This window comes from Vicugna pacos, chromosome 14 (genome assembly GCF_048564905.1).
Source record: "Vicugna pacos chromosome 14, VicPac4, whole genome shotgun sequence".
NCBI lineage: Eukaryota > Metazoa > Chordata > Mammalia > Artiodactyla > Camelidae > Vicugna > Vicugna pacos.
Window position 1 is genome coordinate 50,836,623 of NC_133000.1, and position 19,708 is coordinate 50,856,330.

Consider the following 19,708-nt stretch of genomic DNA (forward strand, 5'->3'; position numbering starts at 1 on the left):
ATTATTAATCTTTTAGGGACATCTCCTGAATGAATTAGTTAAGATTTTTTTTTTAACCTGCAAAAAAAGGCAAATCAGCAAATCAGCAAAAGAGGAGCCAAAATGAGCTCTTACAGGATTCATATGGTTACGTGGGTCAAGTGCTCAGTTATTTCTCCCCTGATGGCTATAATTATCTCTGAAAAATCACCAAATCTCCACTTTACTTTAAAGCAGCAACCACAAGATAATCTTACAGTTACAGTGAAGCTATTTCACTGAAATGCTGTCCTTGACATAAAATGGTTTCTTTTTTACTGTGAAAAACAAAAGGTAAAATAAGACAATACAGCTCAGTTTAATTTCAAACGTTAATATATTTTCTATTTTATATTGAACATATGCATCTGTAACCCCTTATTTGCAGCAACTACCACATCCTCATAAAAGGGGCTAAATTTGTAAGATGCCTCTTAAAATAAATATTCTTTTTTATAAAATAATAAAACTTCAAATAAATATTCTTTACACTAAACAATATGTTGAAAAAATTAGAAAATAAAGGTTGAATTTTACTGTAACTGTACAATATACATGAAGTCCAAAGGGAAATCAGAGTCTTACAATAAAGGCTTTCTGTAAGGCAAAATACAATCTAAAAACATACTGATTGATTCACATTCTTCCGAATGTACAACATATTAGTATAATATTTTGTGACTGTGCCACGTAGTGTGGCACAACTTGTTTTTCACAGTTGCAAATATTATTGTATGTACAAAAATATAGCACATTATCTCTGGAGAAAACAACGGGGGGCTGGGGGGAGTCATTTGCTAATTTACAAATTTTGCAAGTACTATTCACAAACAAAAACTTTGCTTAGGAGTGTCTGTTGCTTTAGCTAATGCAACGCGTAAGTCGCCAAGATCTGTACTCCACACTGAGCTCCATTAGCTGAGTTCTAACAAGCATATCAGTTAAAATGGCACATGGACAAAAAGCATTTCACTGCAAACACCAAAGGATATCTCAACCCTCTATTAACAGTGCCAAGATTATAACTGTTTAGTCGGTTGCATATGTGTGTGTTAAAAAAAAAAAAGGAACAATTCTTCTTACTGCAATATTCCTGATTAATGATGCTATGTCGGTTTTTCAAAGTTCCTGGGTGGGACAGTGGGAACTTTGCAGCAAACTGTGTTTGAATTTTTACAGCGGCATCCAGGCCTGTTCACCCGGTCGTAACACCCCTGGCACAATTTAAGGCAACCCTTGGCTGGAAGGTAACACCATAAACAAGGCAAAAAGAGGGACATGACCCCCATGGCCGACCAACGTGTACAACAGTGAGACTGGCTACAGGAACACGGGTTGTCAGCACAGTTGTCCTCGTCATCGTTAGAACAGTGATAGAAGAGACCTTTCACACAGCACACACAGGTCCCATAGTCAATCACGTTCTGGGCCGAGCAGAGGCACTGCTTGTCGCAGATCCAGTCTGACGGCAGAGGCCTCGGGTACGTGCACTCCTTACACTTGCACTTGCCGCAGTCCTCACACCTGTAGGCGTGCAGCCCCAAATCTTCCTTGCTCAGCGGCTTAAGCTCACCTGGCTTGAGCTCTGATTTGGGCTGCACCCGGATTATCCCGTCAGCAACAGGCCCGGAGGAGAAGGATGAGCCTAACAGCCTCTGTTCAGAGGAACTGCTGCTGGTGCTTGTCCTGGTACTGCTCCGAGACCCCGAGCTGACCGTGCTGATGGACCTGGACAGCGGGGCCCGCGCAGAAGCAAGGGCCTGCGAGGGCTGGAGCCTGGGAGGCTGGCGGTGCTCGGGCAGACCGTGGAGTCTCTCATGTTTGTGCTGAGCGGAGGGACGAGGAGCAGGCTTGAGCCCAGGTCTGGGGACCACGGTCGGCCCCTCTGTGTACTCATTGGTGTTTCGGATGGCTCTGATCTGGTCCAGAGACAACACATGTACCTGCTGGGTGAGGGCGTCTCTGGGGTCGGGCTCCCCTCGCTGCCTGCCACCGTCACGGGGTGCCTGCAGCAAGGGCTGCGACCCGCTGCCACTCTGAGCTCTGGCCTCCATCAGGTCTTGGAAGTGTGGTCACTCCAGCAGGCTTAGAACACATCTGAATTCCTGGGGAACCAAGAGGAAAGAGACGATTTACACTCCAGGATACTTCCCACTCTCCACCTACCTGAGTTAACTCTTCACTTCCCACTTCCCCTAGAGAAACAGGACCTGAAATGGAGTGGCTATGGAGGGTATTAGAATAGCCATCTGATCAATGCCTGTGCCAAAAAGTAAAAATTATGACTAGGTACTGACAATTATTTAATCCTGTGATGTGTAGTGACACAAAGCCGATCTTTGTTCCAATCACGTAACAATTCCTTATTCAAACAAGCATAAAATTTGCAAGGTTCAGGTTCAGTGTAAAAATTGCGGGAAAGTAATGTTGGAATATAACACTGCCAACTGACATTTTCAAAAGCTGAATACCTTTTCAAATTTTGAAATAGGTTTAAATTGATCATGGTCATTTTTGCCTTAAGTATCAATAAATACAGCCTAGAAATTCTTAGCTTTTACTTTCAGTCTGCTTTTATATCAAATATCTTGAACTATGATTTATCTAGTATTCTGTAACTTTATGAAACTCCATAGAATGAATATGATGTGCAAAATGTATTTCCCCCAAGGAATACTTATACATTTTATATAACAATCATGCATTATCATTAACTATATGGTAGCACAAAGTTATAGAATTAAAGACATCAATTCAAATCCCATTAGATGCCAGGAAGACAATCAAGCCAACTTACACAATGAGCAACAAAAAGACAGGAACTAATTTTCTTCAACTTAACAACTTAAGAATCACATATTTTTCAACCTGATAGCCCAGAAAATTCTTTTCTCCCTGTTTTAGAAATAAATTATGTCAGAATCTTAACTGCTTTGCCCGTTTCCAAAAACCTAGTAATTGAGAACATAAACTGATCGGTGGTAATAGAAAGTGTTTTAAAAATTCAAGTGTCACATCTCAAATCTATCATCCTGACAAGGAACAGTTTAAATTGTCATCTCTCTGTGAATTCTGAAACTACCATCCCTTTGCCAAGTCTACAATGACTAAAAATGCGCAAAGGTGGACCTGCAGCCAGTCTCCAGTTTTCAGAAAAGAGACACAGGCAGGTTAACATACGTATTCCAATGAGGAAAAAAAGCAGAGCTGGAAACCAGATCTCTGCTCTAACAGAAAGGCAGACAGGACAGCATTGCTCTTTGCTTTCACTCCATTTATCGGCTCTTTATCTGCGCCCCAACACCGTCCCCAGCAGGTGGGATACAGTTGGAGCCCCAGGGGACTTTGCTCCGGGAGGACCGGCACAGGCCAGAGGCCAAGCTAACCCCCCTGCGCACAATTCCGAGACAGACAGGCGAGGGGCGCGGGCGCCTGGGAAGCGGACGTGCCCTGAAATGCTAGAGCACGCTTCTCTCTCCCTCCCTCCCTTCCCGGCTGGAATCTCCCCCACCCCAGAGAACTGCCTCCCAACTCCAAGAGAGCGAGCCACTCCACCCTCAGGCAGAGGTCACACAGCCCACCACGGGACGTTCCAGCCAAGGCACTGAACGTCGGGCACTGGTTTCCAGTCCCGACGCAGCGTGGAAGAAAGCCCTGCCTTAGACACACAGCCCGGAGACGGAGGTCTAACTCATGCACACCGGGCGACTCCACCCTGCGCTGACCCAAGGGGCACTGCCTGCAATGTGCACACGCCTATATATTAAATATATATATACACACACACACGCGCGCGCGTGCGTATATTTCTTGAAGTCAAAGAAACACTACTTTTAAAAGAACTTTCCAGGGCCCCACTGCACAGCCAGGAACGCCAAGACCCGATCCCTGGGCTGGAAACTTTCCCCGCAGATTTGCTTGCAGTTGGAAGTAGCATCATTAGAGGAAAGAGGGGCTTTAAAAAGTGATTTCAGCTGATCCCTGGCCTCCTTCGCAGCGCCCCCACTTCCCCTCGAACCCCCGCCAGCTTTGAAAGTGCTTTGAAACCCCCATTAAGAACAGTGTGTGATCAGACTAAAGATTAGGGGAAAAGGACTTCAACACAAGCACAAGGGTGGGGCAAACCAACACAGAAAGCGCTTTATAAAAACGCATACGATTCCAAATTAAAAAAACAGGCAGCAACAACAAAAAAGTAGATCAGTCCATCAAAGAAAAAAAAAACCTAGCTTCTTTTTCCACCTATTTTCAGGTAATGGAAAATGATCACGACCGCTTGACGACTTCCTGTGCTGGGTCAACCCAATCTCCCAAAAATAAAAAAAGCGTGACACAGGCAGACCAAGGCGAACGGAAAAAAGAGAAAGCTGCACTTCCGAACCGCAGAGACGCGGCGCCAGGCAGGGCGACGCTCTCACCAGCTCCGTGCTCCCTCTGTCCCTCTGTCCACACCGTGCAGAGGCGGGGGCTCCCCCCACCCGGCACTCCGTCCTTTTTTCACCAGCGGGGTCTCGCTGCCCCCGTGAGGCGAGCAACCCGCGCTCCCCTGGTCCTGGCGGCGCCCATGCCTCGGGATAGCCTCTCCCAGGACTTGCCTTCCCCAAGAGAGGAGCAGGTTAGAAACGCGGGCGCCTGCAAAGGCGACCTGGGAAACACAAAGTTTTCCCTCCCTCTCCCGCTCTCAGCGCCCAGTTCGCGTCCAGTGCACCGCCGGGAGCTGACCTGGGGCTAGCCGACCACCACCCCAAACCCCCAGAGCACAGGCACATGGGGTCCTGGGGCCGGGGACACTGCACCGGCGCGCATCGCAGCCCCCGTGGAGGCAGGCCAAGCCGGAGGCAAGACACATTTCTGGGCTGCTCCTGGGATCCCGCGGGGAAACTGAGGGGTTAGAGAAAGGCAGGCGGGAGGAGAGACAGACCCCACTCTCAGTCTGGCTGCATCTACTCCATGTTGCCCACAACACGCCGGCCACGGCGCGCAAGGAGGGGAAAAGCCAGCCAAACCCGCCTCACCGTGTTCGCGGCTTTGCACCAACCCCTCCGTTGGATTCTGTTCTTCCTGCGATGTGCAAATAAATCCAGCCCCGATGCGAACTTTCCCTCTCTTCCTTCCAAACTCTTCTTCAGTCTAACTTCAGAGCAATCGGCAGGGGGAGAAAAGGAGAGGAGACAATCCGGAGTCAAGCGTCCAGCCGATGAACACTTTGGGCTTTGGGGCTGGAGGCGACCCCCCTTCTAGAAGCGCACGCGGAGTATTTCCTCTTTTTTCTCAATGAACTGGAGGCCGAAGCACCAACAGCGAGTCTCTTTTCCTGGCAGATGAGCAAATGAGAAAAGAAAACAGCCTTATAGAGAATCTAAAGCCAGATGGCCAAGTCCTATGGCCCCGGCAGGGTCGGAGCACAGGCAGCGGGCTGGGCCGGGCGGGCGCGGGGGCCTGGGCGCTGCGCGCTCCGCCGGCCCCTCTCCTCCGCTCGCGCTGCGGCGCGCAGCTCTTGGCGGTGCAGACTGGGCGTTGTGGAGGCACGGGGGCGAGGCCGAGGCGGGGGCGGTGGGTGAGGAGGAGGAGGAGGAGGAGAAGGAGGAGGAGGAGCAGGAGGGTCTGGGGCCCGGCTGGGGGGGCTTGCCGTTGGCCTGCGCCCTCGCCTTTCCGGAGGAGGCAGGGAGCTCTGCGGCGGCCTCGGCAGCAGTAAATGGCGTCATGTGGATCCGAGGCGGAACAGAGCAGTTGTTGTCCCAGAGGATATATCGCATCCGGTCCCAGCTCATTGGCTCCGCGGGGCTACATTCACTCACACTCCAGCGCCCGCCAGCGCTCCGAGCCGCAGGAGGCATTCAAAAGGGCAACCGCGCCGCCCCGCGCGTCCCCAGGCCGGTCCTGCCGCCCGGGCGCCGTCCTGCGGGGTGCCCGCAGGCCGGCTGGGCACGGCGGGGTCAGTTTACCTAGTTTCAAGGAAACACTGACTTTAAGGTTTCTCCAGAGGCCATGAGGACGAGCGGTAGCTCGGACTGATTTTAGGGCAATTTCTCCTAGCAACTAGGATAAGGGAACCAACATTTAAAACTAATCCGGGCAGGCAGTGTTAGCATTAAAAACAAGTTGCAGATTTTCAGACTTTATTCGGAATCCATTTCAAGCTACCTCTCCGCTTTTCTGTTCCCCCCTCGAGGGGGCGACGGGGAGAGGAGAAGGGGGAGGAGAAGGGGAGCGGGAAGTGAAGTGGGAGGGCTATTGGTTTATTCTTTGTCTACCGGATTAACCCGATTATACACCAGGCACCAGCACAAACCGCCTCCCCCACCTCAGAGCCGCCAAAGAGAGGAACGGAATGCAGATTCGGGTTTCAAGCACCTTCTGCTGTTGCTGGGATTTGCTTTTGATTGTGTTGATTTGTAGTTTTTCGATTTTATATTAGATTTTATTTTAAAAGAGGAAGTTAGCCACAGATGGAGACTTTTTGAAGATCTTTCTTACTCTTTTGTTTGACGCAATTGCCGAAGGAAATTCTACAATCTAGGCCTTTTTAAAATTAGTTAATTCAGTCATACACATATACACGATTACTAAGGGAGACATCATGGGTTTCTGAAAAGCGGGGGGGGGGTGGTCGCTGTTTCATTGAAGATTTCCTCCTCCACTTAACCAGAAGCGTCATCCTTCATTTCCGATTATCCTTGTCATGTAGAACATTTCTCAAGAAAATCCTATTGTCCATTTTGAAGGTGGTCTGGATTTTCTTACTTAGAAAAATAGAAATAAAAAGATAGAAAATGCACACATTATGCACTGCTCTGCCATTCATTAAGTAAGAAATGTCCTTGCACCTGGGAGAACTAGTGGGAAATGTACACCACCCTTCCAACATACTCCTCACATTGGATTCTAATGATTTCCAGAATGGTTTTACTTTACAGGGAAGTACGGTCAAAACTCCAGAATAGCACCTGCGAGCTTGCCGTGCTGGGGTTAGAGTTCTTGAAACAGTGCTAGGAAAACGTGGTGCTAGATTCCCCCAGGGTCGGCTCCAGCCCACATCCGTTCACAGCTACCCTGGCATTCGCTGCCTTCTCCCGAGCTCTCCTAGAACGTCCCAGGCGCGTTCCTGGCGGCATTGCGCTCTCGCCCTGCCTTCTCCATGTTTCTCTAGCGCTCTCCCTCCTCACCCGGGGTTTGGAACTAGAGGTGACAGGGGAAGTGGCATGCGTTATTTCCGGGCGCTGGCCTACGTCCCCCAACCCCTCCGGTGAGGGTGGAGGAGGTTACGTCGGGTCTGCTCCTCGACGTCCCTGGGGCTGCGGACGCGGGAAGACGGGGTCTCTCCGGCGCACGCCGTTCGCCCTACGCCCCAGTGCTTTGAGCCTTAGGGTGAACGCAGGCGCCGCTGTGCTCACGGACCGTCCGGCCACCAGGGGGCGCCCACCCGGCGCGGGGCTGGGCTGCTTTCTTCCCCTGGACTCGACGAGGGCAGGCGGGATTGCCTTCCAGAGTGTACCTCCGGCCGGCTGGTTCACAGTGAATAAAAACACATTTATAATGTAAGTGCAAGAATAGGTGGCTTTTCCCACCATCTCCTCGGACACATTCCGTTTGAATGCGAAATGAGGTACCCAGGTGCAGTACCCTAGCTTTTACCAAGGGGGGACGGAGTTGGGGGCCAAAGCCGGGGCATGCACGGCTGGCGGGAACGCGTCGCCTGCGTCCGCCCGACAAGTCTCGGAGCAGGTGAAAGAAACGCCTCCTCCCGCTTCCCCTGCACCCGGTGACTGCTTTTTCCGAGACACTTGTGCCCAGGCTATTCTTCCAGCGCTGCAGGAACTCTGTGAAGACACGTTGTTCTGGATCAAAGCGTAAAATGCAATTTAAATTAGGAGCTTCCGGCTGGTTAGAACACCTATTTTTATTGGGTCAGTGGGGAAGAATCTAGGAATTTATACTTATCTTTCATGAGCTAGAAAGAATCCCATGTAATCTAACTCTTTCCTCCCTCCCCCACAGCCGCCGGCTTGCAAGCTGGGAAAACATTTAACCTATAATTTAAGTACAAGGTAAAAATGAGAATCTGTTGGATTCTTTATAATTTACTCCTTACTATTTATTTTATTTAGTGCAGTATTATTTTTCGGACGTGGTGTATAAAGCAATATACTGTGGCTCCAAAGTTTACTTAGTTTAGTCCCAAAGAGGAATTATGTTTCTCTGGACGTCTGTGCGTGCACACACAATGAAATGTTTGATGCAGTTATTGTAATGTGTCCAAAATTGCTTCTCATGTTACATTCCAAAATTATAACTGGGGTTCATTTTGGAAGATACTTTAGAATTTTGAAAGAATGTTATGTAAAGCTTCACAATGAAGCCCATTTTCAAACGTGTTGTGGAGAGTTCTGGAGAGCTAACCATGATGTGTGAACAGGTGTTTCTGTTTCCCTAATGTTGAAAAACACCAAATCCTTGCAAAGTCGTGCTGCACCAGTACTCACCTCCAAGTTCTCTGGAGGCACCAAGTAATGTGGCCTGTTAGTCCTAGCCACTGAACAGGACTGTGTGTCGTGCTTTTGGGATCTTGTCTCTGCTTCATTTAATTTTCTGAATTCATTCTTTAGATTTATTTCATTTTATAATTGATTATCTTTAATTTTTTTTTTTAATGAGGCAGCATATAAACCTACGTGACTTTTGCCTCCTCCAGTCTTTGTGGAAGGCATTAACAGGGATAGCGTTGATGTGCTTCTTTACAAGTAGGTTGTTGGCCAAGTTAAGCCCCATATTTTCACGGTGGCACTTATTCATCTAAGCTTCTGGTTTATGTTGTAGTCATGGGAGAAATGTAGTTTTAAACAACTCTAGTTCTAGTTTCTTTGTGCGATTGACCAAACCAGTTGACCTTACTGGGCTCAGACCTAGTTTTGATAATCAAAGAGATACCTTGCAGTGATACAAAGAAAATTGATTATTTGGTAATTTTGTTAGTTTTATAACCAAGGCAACTAATTTATATGTTCATATTTAAAGATCGGCCAGAACACAATGGTGTATACTGCTTTCAAGTGTAACAATTCAGATCTTTCAGCCATTATTTCTCCTCATATTCCAGTTGCAATAGTAAACTTAATTTATGCATGGACTCTTCTGGGAGTGACCTTTGTAAGTTAAAGGGCTTTGCAATAATGGACCTTTTGATTTGGCAGCCAGGACTGTAGTCATTTCGCTTTTTGAATTGCTTTGATTCTCCAAATTCTATAGATATTGCCTCTTGGAGGGAACTGGGAGTGGCTGTGATAGGAGTTCAAAATAGACCACTTGAGTTCTTATCTACATCTCTTGGAGGACTGGGGAAAGCTTATCTCTGCATCTGACCTTCTTTGGTGTGTCCTTTTATCCTTTAACCCGTAACAGGGGGAGGGGGGAGCAGATCTGGAGTTATCCTGGATAAGAGGAGTGGTTTGATGAGTTGATCTTGAACTGGAGCCTCTGGTTGGCCTAGTCTTTTTCAGAGATCTTATATTCAACCTGAATCCACCTGATGGTTTCTACTGGTTAATCAATTTCCCTGCTAGCTCTGTGCAATTATTATTACAATTTATGCAAAGTCAGATGTGGACTGAAGTTCTGTAACAAGGCAAAACAAAATTTCTCTGCTGGCCAACATTTTTCTCATTATATTTCCAATATATTTATCTTCTGCCCTCAAGGTCAAGCTTCTTCCTTTGTAGGACTGATGTGTGCAGAGAAAGTCTAATCAGTGAGATCACTGCATTGTTGCTTTGCCTTTTCCCCAAAGCCCTAGGTTTGTTAGTTTTATTCTGTTTGTTTTTAACAGTAGATGCCCTTTGTTCTGGGATCTTTTTAACCCAGATGGTAAAGCCTCATTAAAGTGAAAATCATAAATCAAAACGAGGATTTGGATATTACCAAGCTGAGTAGCAGTAGGAAGATTTTAGCCTCTGAATAAAAAGGAGGTGTTGGTTTTATACTTCCCATTATGTGGACACATGATCAAAAGGGCACAGGAAGTTCAACCTGTTCTCTAAGGAAGATGTAATCAAACAGATTCCACGATAGCTATTCTTATAATCCAGAGGTCATAATATCCAGGCTGTCAGCCAGCCCTGAATTAATCTCAGTTAACAGGTCAGGTCTAAAAATGTTCAATTTGGTAAACAGAATATAAGTGCATTCAGATTCAGTTTGTTTGTTCCTTTGGACAGGAGGCGTTTTGAACATGCAGTGAATTATGAATATTTGAGAATATTGTGGAGTTATATAAAACAGCTTTTCTATGCAAACTCTGTATTCAGTGTGACTCTTCAAGATGCTAGACCACTCCAAGGATCTGAAGACTCTATAACAGGACAACCTTGGACTTCTTTGTTAGTGGACTTGAATTGAACTAGAAAGATTCTTCACCACCTCATTCTTTAAAAGAAGAAAATATTCACTCTGATCTCTGTAAACATTAGATACTCAATAAGTATTTTTCAATGAGTGAATGAAATTAGTGGATATAATTAAAATAAATAAATATTTTTTGCCTCAGTTTTCTAAAAGCAGATAAAGAGTTTTTGAATTTTTAGTGGCAGAATTTAAGACATTGTGTTAGCCTGGAAGTTACTATTGTATTTCGTATAATTATTGGATAGTAACTGAAGTAAGTTTGTTAAGGCCATGATTTTTAATTCTTTTTTGTTTTTTTTAACATTTTTTATTGAGTTTTAGTCATTTTACAATGTTGTGTCAAATTCCAGTGTAGAGCACAATTTTTCAATTATACATGAACATACATGTATTTATTGTCACATTTATTTTTCGCTATGAGCTACATGATTTTTAATTCTTGAAATAGTAAATATTACAAAGTTAAAAAAATTTTGAAAATTTTATGTATTTGGAAGGAAGTTTATAAGGGACATCTATTCTAAAACTGTGTAATAAAGAAAATAACAAAAAAAGTTGATCATAGGCAGCTGGGGAATATAAATAAAAGTAAACTCTTAAGAATTTTTTACTTTAAGAAGTGCATCTGGCTAAAGTCTAACTATATTAATAATTAAAATTCAAATTTAGAAGTTAGCACTTTGCTAACTTTGAGAATGCATTTTTAAAATAGCTCCAAGAAAGCCATCAAATAGTGAATGATTTTTGCCTTTCATGTTCTATATGAAAATCCTCTTGCAGTTTTGAGAACCATCTCACTCTGTATACAGTGCAGAGACATACTTGCATTCTAAAAGATGTTAAAAGCATGTACAGGGAAAATTAGATCTTCCTCTTTTTTTTTTTAAGCTGTAATTTCTAAAGGAAAATGGTAAAGGTTGAACTTTTAAATACCATAATAGGTTCCAGAGGCTTTGGGAGCTCAAGAATTCTGGAACGGGGTTCAGTGCAGGACATTTTGGAGAAATCTGATCAGGATCCCCTGATGCTTAAACCCCGACCCTTGGCTTCTCCTTTTTCGTGGGGTAAAGATCCAAGTCCTTAACCCAACTTCCTGGTCCTACAGTCCAGCCCTTTTCCCTGCCCAGCCTTCTGTATGTCACACTGTCCTGTTTTCTGCCTTGCAGCTATGAGTATTCCCTTTTATTTGCTCAAAAGTACCCCTCTCTTGTAACCAGGACCTTTGTATATGCAATTCCCCTTTTCACTTTTCTGGCCTTTTGCTGGTTTAAGTCCTACTTATCTTTCAAATCTCTATTGTCTTTCTTTCAGGAAAGCTTTTTCTGACCCTTTGACTAGGTCAGATGTCCCTTGTTCCTCTCCTGACCTTCTCTGCTACAAATATACGTGTAATTGAGTGATCATTTATGAACTGTCTCCTTCACTGCATTCTAAGTGCCATGAGGGCTGGAATCCAAGCCACATGTTGCCTGCCATTCTATCCCCAGCACTGAAGGGCCTGGCACATATCAGTCACTTAGACATTTTAAAATAAGATGAATGAGTGAGATCATTAACCTTAGTTCCCATCTGTAAAAGAGTTGCTGTTAGGATTGGATGATATGAATTAGCTACAAAGGCTAGCATATGGGATGCTCTGAATAAGCAGTGATAATTTCAGTTAAATTGAGCTTGGTAGTTTATTGGGTAAAATGATCTGTTTTGCCTCCATATTTTCAAAAAGTTTTAAAATTACATAGTGAGCACAATTTATGTATCTTATTTGTTTATACTTACGTAGGAATAAAAATAGAGATTTGGAACAAGTTTCAATAGCTATATTCAGCTATTAATAGTATTTCTATAGAAACCTTAACCTTACATCGATTTTTGTTTTTATGTGTGACTTTCTTAGAGTAGGTAGGGGAGAAGGGACCTATTTAGCTGATGTGGTTGTTTCTGACTGGAGTGTCTCCTCATCGAATTACTTGTTCAACAAATCTAGAGGCTTGAAAAATGTGAGTTCTGTCTTCTTTGAGAGTGACTTCAACATTTGGGCTCTTATGCAACACTGAGTCTTTAACTGTATATTTTTGGGATGGAGCCTTGTGTCGGCAGCTCCATCCCCTGTCAGGTAGAAGGCACACCTTCACTTACGTTTAATGAGGCGTGGCAGAGGGATTTGTTGTACACTAGAATGCTATGATGTTTTGTTGTTTTAGATTCTTTCAGTTATTATGATCCTGTGAAGGTGAATGGACAATGACTCAGAATAATAATATTAGAGTCTTAAAGTATATCACAAATCCTATTCTCCAGCATTCTGGACAAAACTCATAGCAAACACAGAGCAAGTACTCCCTATTGTCAGCATGGCGTGGCCTTCTGGGGGCAGAATTCCTGTCTTCCTGGCCTTAGTCTGGGAGCTGCTGGCATTATCACTTTGCTCAGTGGGTTTGAGATGGGAACTAGTTAGTTTCTGACTATAAGGAGCTAACGATCTAAATGGGAGAGGAGACTGACGAATAGCCATGAAAATTCTGGAAAGCCGTGCAAGGGCATCTAAGTCAGTTTTCGGCTGGGTAATTTGATGCTTGACAGTTTGTTGGCTCTGCAGAGTTAAGGAGGCTCCAGAAGGAGGCAGCCTCTGAGCGGAGCAGTGGGCTACTCGTTTGACCTCTGTGTGCCTCAGTGAACAGGTCCATCGTTCTCCCATTTCGGCAGTACAAACTCTAAGTGGCTTATTAAGAGGCTAAAATTCTCTGAATATATACCAAGAGTGTGGGTGAAAAAGACCTTTATGTCTCTAGTACTGTAACTTTATAATGGAATTCAGATAAGACAGTTCTAGACAGAGGCTGAACTATTTGAATTTCCCAGAGGAATCCTTAAGTGTATTCAAGACATCATAGGAGCGTTTCCACCTCACGCAGGGCCAGGGTTTGTGGCAACAGACAAATGATTGTCTTCACATTATTTGGCATCCTTTTCTCACGAATTTCATACAGTTGTTAAAAGAAGTTGTTTTTATGCCCTAGCTTCTCAACCACTTTTCAAGTTATTAGTGGGTTATGATACTTGAGAAATCTAAGATCATACCAAATGTCCTGGGCCCATGGTACCTAAGGGGCAAAGGTCACTAGCTTTATGGCTCAGCAGGGACTGGAAGGAATTTAGCCTGCTTTCAGTAAGACTGTAGAGATTTAACCAGAAATCTCTCGTATATTTTGATAACCATGTTCCATCAATTTATATAGAGTACTTTGTTTCAGAATTATCCAGAGATAACTGACTCTGCTCTACTTTTCTCTCTATGAATGCCTCCCAAAGGACGAATGGATTAATTCAATTTTATTTTTTTCTGAATTACATGTTCACTGTAAGAAAAAAAAATCAAACCATCTTGAAAACTATAAAAAAGTGGAAACCTCATTCGTGAATAATATTTGGTGAATATTTCTTTTAAAAATCCTTCATTGCTAGTCAATAGATTTCTGGTTTTTGTGGGTTTGGGGGATAGTTGTTTTGCCAGAATAAATAATGCTGTGATAAGCATTCTTGCTCGTATCTTCACACATTTGTCTTACCTTGTTAGAGTACATTTTTAGAAGCAGTTTTTTGAGTCAAGTTTATGCATATTAAATTTTTTGATTATATTGCTAATAAGCTCCCTAAAAAATTACTCCAGTTTACATTTCTAATCCTAGTTTGTAAAAGAGACTGTTTCTCTGTAAGTCTTACCAATAGTAACTTTTGTCAACATTTTTAATCTGTGCTTATCTGGTAGGTGAATCATGATATCTCAGTGTTTCATTTTGTCTTTCTTTGTTTACTTCTGAAGTTAAGTATATTTTTTAATATTTCCTGGACACTTGCATTTTCCCCCTGTGATTCAATTTTATACCCTTGGTCCATGTTTTAAATGGGGTGCTCATCCTTTGTTTGGGCTCTCATTTTACAATGCAAACATTTCCCATTTTCCATTTATCTTTCCGACTTCCTTTTGGTCTTATTTTGTTTTTTGTTTTTGCCATTGTAATAATACATTTCAATTTGTATGTGAACTCATACCTATCAATCTTTTTATTTATGATTCCTGGCTGTGTTCAATTGCTTAAAACAGCTTTTTGGGATCCAAATTTTAAACTTTGACCCTTGTAGTAAATTCATAGTTTAACACGAGGAACGAAATCATTGGGAATAATTTGGTATAAATAGTAAAGCACCGTTGCTTGTTGGCATACTCATTAGGCCAAATGTGAAGGATGGATACGTGAGAGTTAATGAAGGGAGATGATACTGTATAAAATTTTGACTCAGAGCATGAGAATTCTGGCCCCAAATTAAGCTGGAGTTGCCAGATTTAGCAAATAAAAATACAGGACATTCAATCACATTTGCATTTCAGATAAACGACAAATAGTTTTTTCTATGTCCCCTATTGTGTTTTAGCTGGTGACCCCAAATTAAACAACGAAAGTAAATAACAACACAATAATATTTGAAATAAAAGCTAGATAGTCATTTCAAAATGTGCTGCTGCCTTACTTACTGAGATATTTAGGTTATTCAGAGTATTTTTTTAGAAAAAACTCTATCACCTCTAAAAGATGATTCTCCACGTTCTCAGTGTGTCTCCAGCACATTTGATGTGCACTTACACACCGTCAAGTAGAAGTGTGAATTGAGCTTTATCGAAGACCTAACATATGGTTAGCCACATTGGAAAGTTATATATTTTCTCCAAATAGCAAGCATTCTTGTTTTATTTTCTAGACAAGTGGTTCTCAACCCTGGCCACACATTAGCATTACTTGGGAGATTTAAAAAAAATCGGATGGCAAGATCCTTCACATAGAGTCAGGTTCAGGTTGATCTAAGAAGGGGCCTTACGTAATTCCTCAGTCTCCCATGGGGTTAGTTTCCTCATCCATAAAGGGGTGATGAAAGTATTTCCTATGCCCGAGCATCACCATGAGGGTTAAGTGAGTGCTACATGTGGAGTATTAGAAGTCTGATTTGTAATAACTCTTCAATAAATGGAAGTCATTATGCTATTATAGCGAAACCAAAATAGAGACTCATAGCTCACGGAGAGCAAGAACAGAAAACGGAGTAGACACCAAACAAAGCATGAACAGATGAAAATGCTAGAACAGGCCCGCACTTGCGGGCAAGAGCTCATTTGGGATATCTCTTCTCATCTCCGCATTCAGTGGCATTAGGTTTGAAAATCAGCCATGGTGAGTTTATCTACAGCACAGAAATCACCATATGCTGAAATCAAGGTTTTATTTGTTTTGTTTTTTGCATCCTAGAGATCCAGTTATTCATAAAATCACCACCTGAGAGGATCGAAGCAGCTGACAGGAAGGGCTGGGGTGAAAAACATGGTACACTTGCTGCATGGTTTGGCCTGGGCTTGGACCTGGCCAGGAGTCCTATCTGTCATTCATGGACCCGGGGCCTGGGCTTCGAGTCCCAAGAGGTGGTGGGTGGAGAAGCACCTGGTTTTAAATCGAGAGTCGCCAGAGTGTGATTGAACTCTCAATCAGTTATTAGTTCTTGGGGCCAATTATTTAATCCTGCTCTCAAAACTGTAAGGATTTGAACTCATAGAGACAGAGAGCAGAATGGTGATTGCTACAGGCTGGGAAAGGGGAGATGGGGAGATGGGGAGATGGGGAGAGGTTGGTCAAAGGTACAAACTTTCAGTGATACAGTGCGTAAGGATTCTGAGGCTTTAATGTACAGCATGGTGGCTATAGTTAGTAACACTGTATTGTATACTCGAAATTTGCTAAGAGAGTAGATCTGAAGCATTCTCACCAAAAAAAAAAAAAAAAAAGAAAGAAAGAAAAAGGTGATATAGGAGGTGATAGATGTGTTAACTAACTTGATTGTGGGAATCATGTCATGATACATATGTGTATCAAATTATTACGTTGTAGACTTGAAATATATTACAATTTTATTTTGCCAATTTGTAGGCTTATAGCAGGGGGCATAGGAATCCATAAAATAAACATGGTTACCTAACCTTATTTAAATTCATGTACATTCTTAAAACACAAGCCCGAGACAATGATGCTGATGATGAAATCCCCCCGGGTCTACTTTCGGTTAGTTTTGGAATGCTCCCGGAGTGTGTTCTCATCCTTTGCCTTTGTTAGGGACTCAGGTGGAAACAGATGAAAAGTCTTCCTGGAGTGTCTCCAGCTTCCACACTGGTCAGAACAGGATGGTTGTCAGAATGAAATGAGATCACGGATTTCAACTGCATAGTGATTGTAGTCAGTGTCTCAGTTTTCAAGAATGTTTGTTGGGTCAGTTGATGACTTGGGAACTTAGAGCTAAGTAAGCATCCTGCCCAGAGTCTGAACTTTGACCTTGTACCTCAGTAGCCATAAGTGCTCCCTAAGACCACTAGTCCTAACAGACTCACCGGAGACGGCGCTAGAGTTCTACTGCCAGGCAACTTATTGTTGCTGATTGCTACATAAATCAGCATTTGTCATTGTTCTCTTTAACCTTTATTTGACTTGCTTTAACAAAAAAGACAAGAGAAACATTTTCTAATAATGATTGAAACATTCGTCACTTATGGAATTACATTGGTTTTGAAAAAAGCAGCTGGCATCATTCTGCTAATTTGCCTTAGATTAAAAATGTGCAACATTGTTATTTTGGATTATTTTCTGTGAATCTATGTATAAAATTATGCATTAAAAATTCAACATCATACTTTAAGTTTCTTAATCACAAAAAAAGCCAAACCACAATTGTAATATTTTAGCAAGAAAAAGAAAAACTCATAGTACTTAGCTATACGGTTAAATTAAACCAGGAATTGACATTTGTACAATTTCTCCTCCTTGGAAGCAGCAGGTATATAAAATTATTGTATATTGTGTTTATGCTTCATGCACTTAAAAATTGACCGGAGACCCACAAAGTAAGTAAGCTCTTTGGAACCCAGACTGCATTGCCAAACTGAGCACCCCTGCGAAACAAATTCTCTTTGTTTGAACGTATGAAAGTTACCAAAAGAGTGAAAGCCAGTTTTACTTTTTTTTTGTTTTGGCAGGAGAACCAGCAGTGGAAGAAAAGAGCACTTCCTCTGCAGACACTTTATGGGTTTCGGATTCTGTAACTCTGCCATTGTAACCTGACCCCAAAGCTAATGAAATCCTGTTAGACTTTCCCTGCCCTCCTTCCTGCTTCCATCTTTTTGATTGTCTCACCTTGGAAAACCTCGATTTGTATTTGTATACGTGTGTGACCCTCCTGCCATTGTTTGCCTTTTTACCCAGGCACTTTTCACCTACACCTTCTCCTTGCCTCATTTGGCAGTCGGTTTGGCTTCTTCCTGCCTTGAATACCACATTCCCGAGTTATTCAAGCTCAGTCATTAGCACCCTGTCCCCCGACTAAAATTATGAATGAAAAGCCTTGTTGTTCTTTACAAATAACGCAGGCTCCCTCAGTCAGTCAAATTCGAATGGAAGTGACTGCCGGACAAAGGGGTTGGGATGATGGACAGTCCTCACAGCGAGTCATCAATGCCCACAGGAAGTTTTCTGAGCCACAATATAGGTAGAGAGGGTTGGGCGTTTGCGGAGGACAAGCCTAGGGGAGGGGGCTGCGGGGGGTGCTCTTTGTGTCCTTTTGGATCTTAGGGGAAAACAGCCGCGAAGACCAGAGATAACAATGTACAGAGTCAGTTTTGCCCTCGCGAGATCTTTAAAACTCCTTCCATGGAGACATCTACCTTGCAGTCATTTTGGTTGGAACTGACACACGCAGACAAAAGTGAAGGCACCGGACCATTTACTGGGCTGTGAATGCGGAACGGTGCAAGAGTGGGTTACAGACTGGGAGCTGCACGACTCCCTGCTGAGAAGTGGCATTGTCCTGGGCCCCTTTTTCACAACAGGGGGAAAGGTAATTGACAGCCCGATTGTTTGGCCGGGACCCCTGCTGTTTTAAAATCCTGGAAGGCCCCAGTCGCACGTTGTCAATAATAGCCGTCGGAGGTGCGGAGTGAAGGACTGTTCAGGAAACAGTTTGAGCCCTTCAAGTGGACAGGCCTCAGTGACTTTTCTTGCACTCTGGCTGCCACAAGCAGCTCATTCAAAAATAACCTTCAAGTAATAAATCAAACTTGTTTCCTGAACTATACAAGGAACAGCTGGTTATTTTTCCTCACTTTTTTTTTCCCAAAGACGAAAAGAGAAAAAAAAAAAAGAGGAGATGTTTTACTACAGGAAATCAAGCATGTCAAAATTTGGCAAAGCAATTTGGATGATTTAACAGCTAAACACTTCTCTTTTTAATGTTACGCTTTCATCGGTCTTTTTTATTTCGCCTTTTCATTTTTGCATTCAGTTTGCTGCAGTGAGCGTCCCTTATCTGTGTTCTCCTCACTTTTGAAAGGAAAATGAGTTCAGTGTCTTGTCCTTAGAATATTTTTGGTGTCATTTCTAACGTATTGGTCAAGACACTCAACTTATTCTATGGCTAAAATTTGTTTTCTTCCACAGAGAGAGTTTGGATTTAGACCTACAGCCCCATGTATCTGTGTCTCCTGAGATCTATATATTTTGGACTTCTGATGACAAGGCAATTTTTCTTCAGTCTGCTGGTTTAGGAACCCCAAGCTAGTGCATATGTCATAACTGAAGTAGTCTGGTATTTTAAGAAAGTACATTTTGGGCTTTTTTCGGTCTTTTTGCGTCTCTCTTTGTGCCAGACTTTGTGTTTTCTTTGTGTGTCTTTCCCTCCTTGAGTATATTTGCCCTTCAGATTTTGGAAAAATCTGCCAATCTCTGATTGACCTTACCAATAATTAGAAATATAACCGTAAATAAGGAACATAAAACAATTCCCTTCTGTGATGATTACTGTGTATCTTTGTTTTATAGATGCCTGCTACTGCAAACAGAAATCCATTCTAAATGAAAAACTTTAAGATCCATCTGAGTTTGTATCTTAGAGATTAGCTTTTCACAACTTGTGGACATTTAGAATTTAGAAAAAATATATTTGAAGATCTGTCAGATTTTAATGCACTAGGTCATTATTTTTCAATCAATTTCAATGTAATTAAACAGCCAGTGTTAAGTAGATATTAACATTATGCAAAACACTTATTTTACAGGATATTTTGACCACTGAATTTAATAAATGAAAAACAAAAGACATTGATTATAATTTAGTATTCTATGAGAAATTATAAATTACACTTTGGGGTTTTGTCCTATATGTGTAATACATTTATTTTTCTCCTTTATTTGGTTGAAGGGATTATTCA

At 42.8% G+C, this 19,708-nt stretch overlaps 1 protein-coding gene and 1 long non-coding RNA gene across 2 annotated transcripts in view; one reads left to right on the forward strand and one right to left on the reverse strand.

Moving 5' to 3' along the window:
• Positions 1-336: 336 nt before the first annotated feature.
• SPRY2 (sprouty RTK signaling antagonist 2) lies at positions 337-5,709 on the reverse strand. Its single transcript, XM_006214816.4, has 2 exons — positions 5,034-5,709; positions 337-2,123 (listed from the first exon to the last, which is right to left on the reverse strand). The coding sequence occupies exon 2, from the start codon at positions 2,070-2,072 to the stop codon at positions 1,125-1,127; it is 948 nt and encodes a 315-aa protein (XP_006214878.1). The 5' UTR covers positions 2,073-2,123; positions 5,034-5,709; the 3' UTR covers positions 337-1,124.
• Positions 5,710-7,468: 1,759 nt separating this feature from the next.
• The window catches only part of LOC116283206 (uncharacterized), a 39,818-nt gene continuing 27,578 nt past the window's right edge, over positions 7,469-19,708 (forward strand). The window contains exon 1 of the long non-coding RNA XR_012058785.1: positions 7,469-7,556. This is a non-coding gene — a long non-coding RNA (uncharacterized lncRNA). The remainder of the gene's footprint in view (positions 7,557-19,708) is intronic.

Bases quoted from the DNA above. Each gene is read 5' to 3' on its own strand.
- SPRY2 (XM_006214816.4), bottom strand. From the start codon at position 2,072: ATGGAGGCCAGAGCTCAGAGTGGCAGCGGGTCGCAGCCCTTGCTGCAG.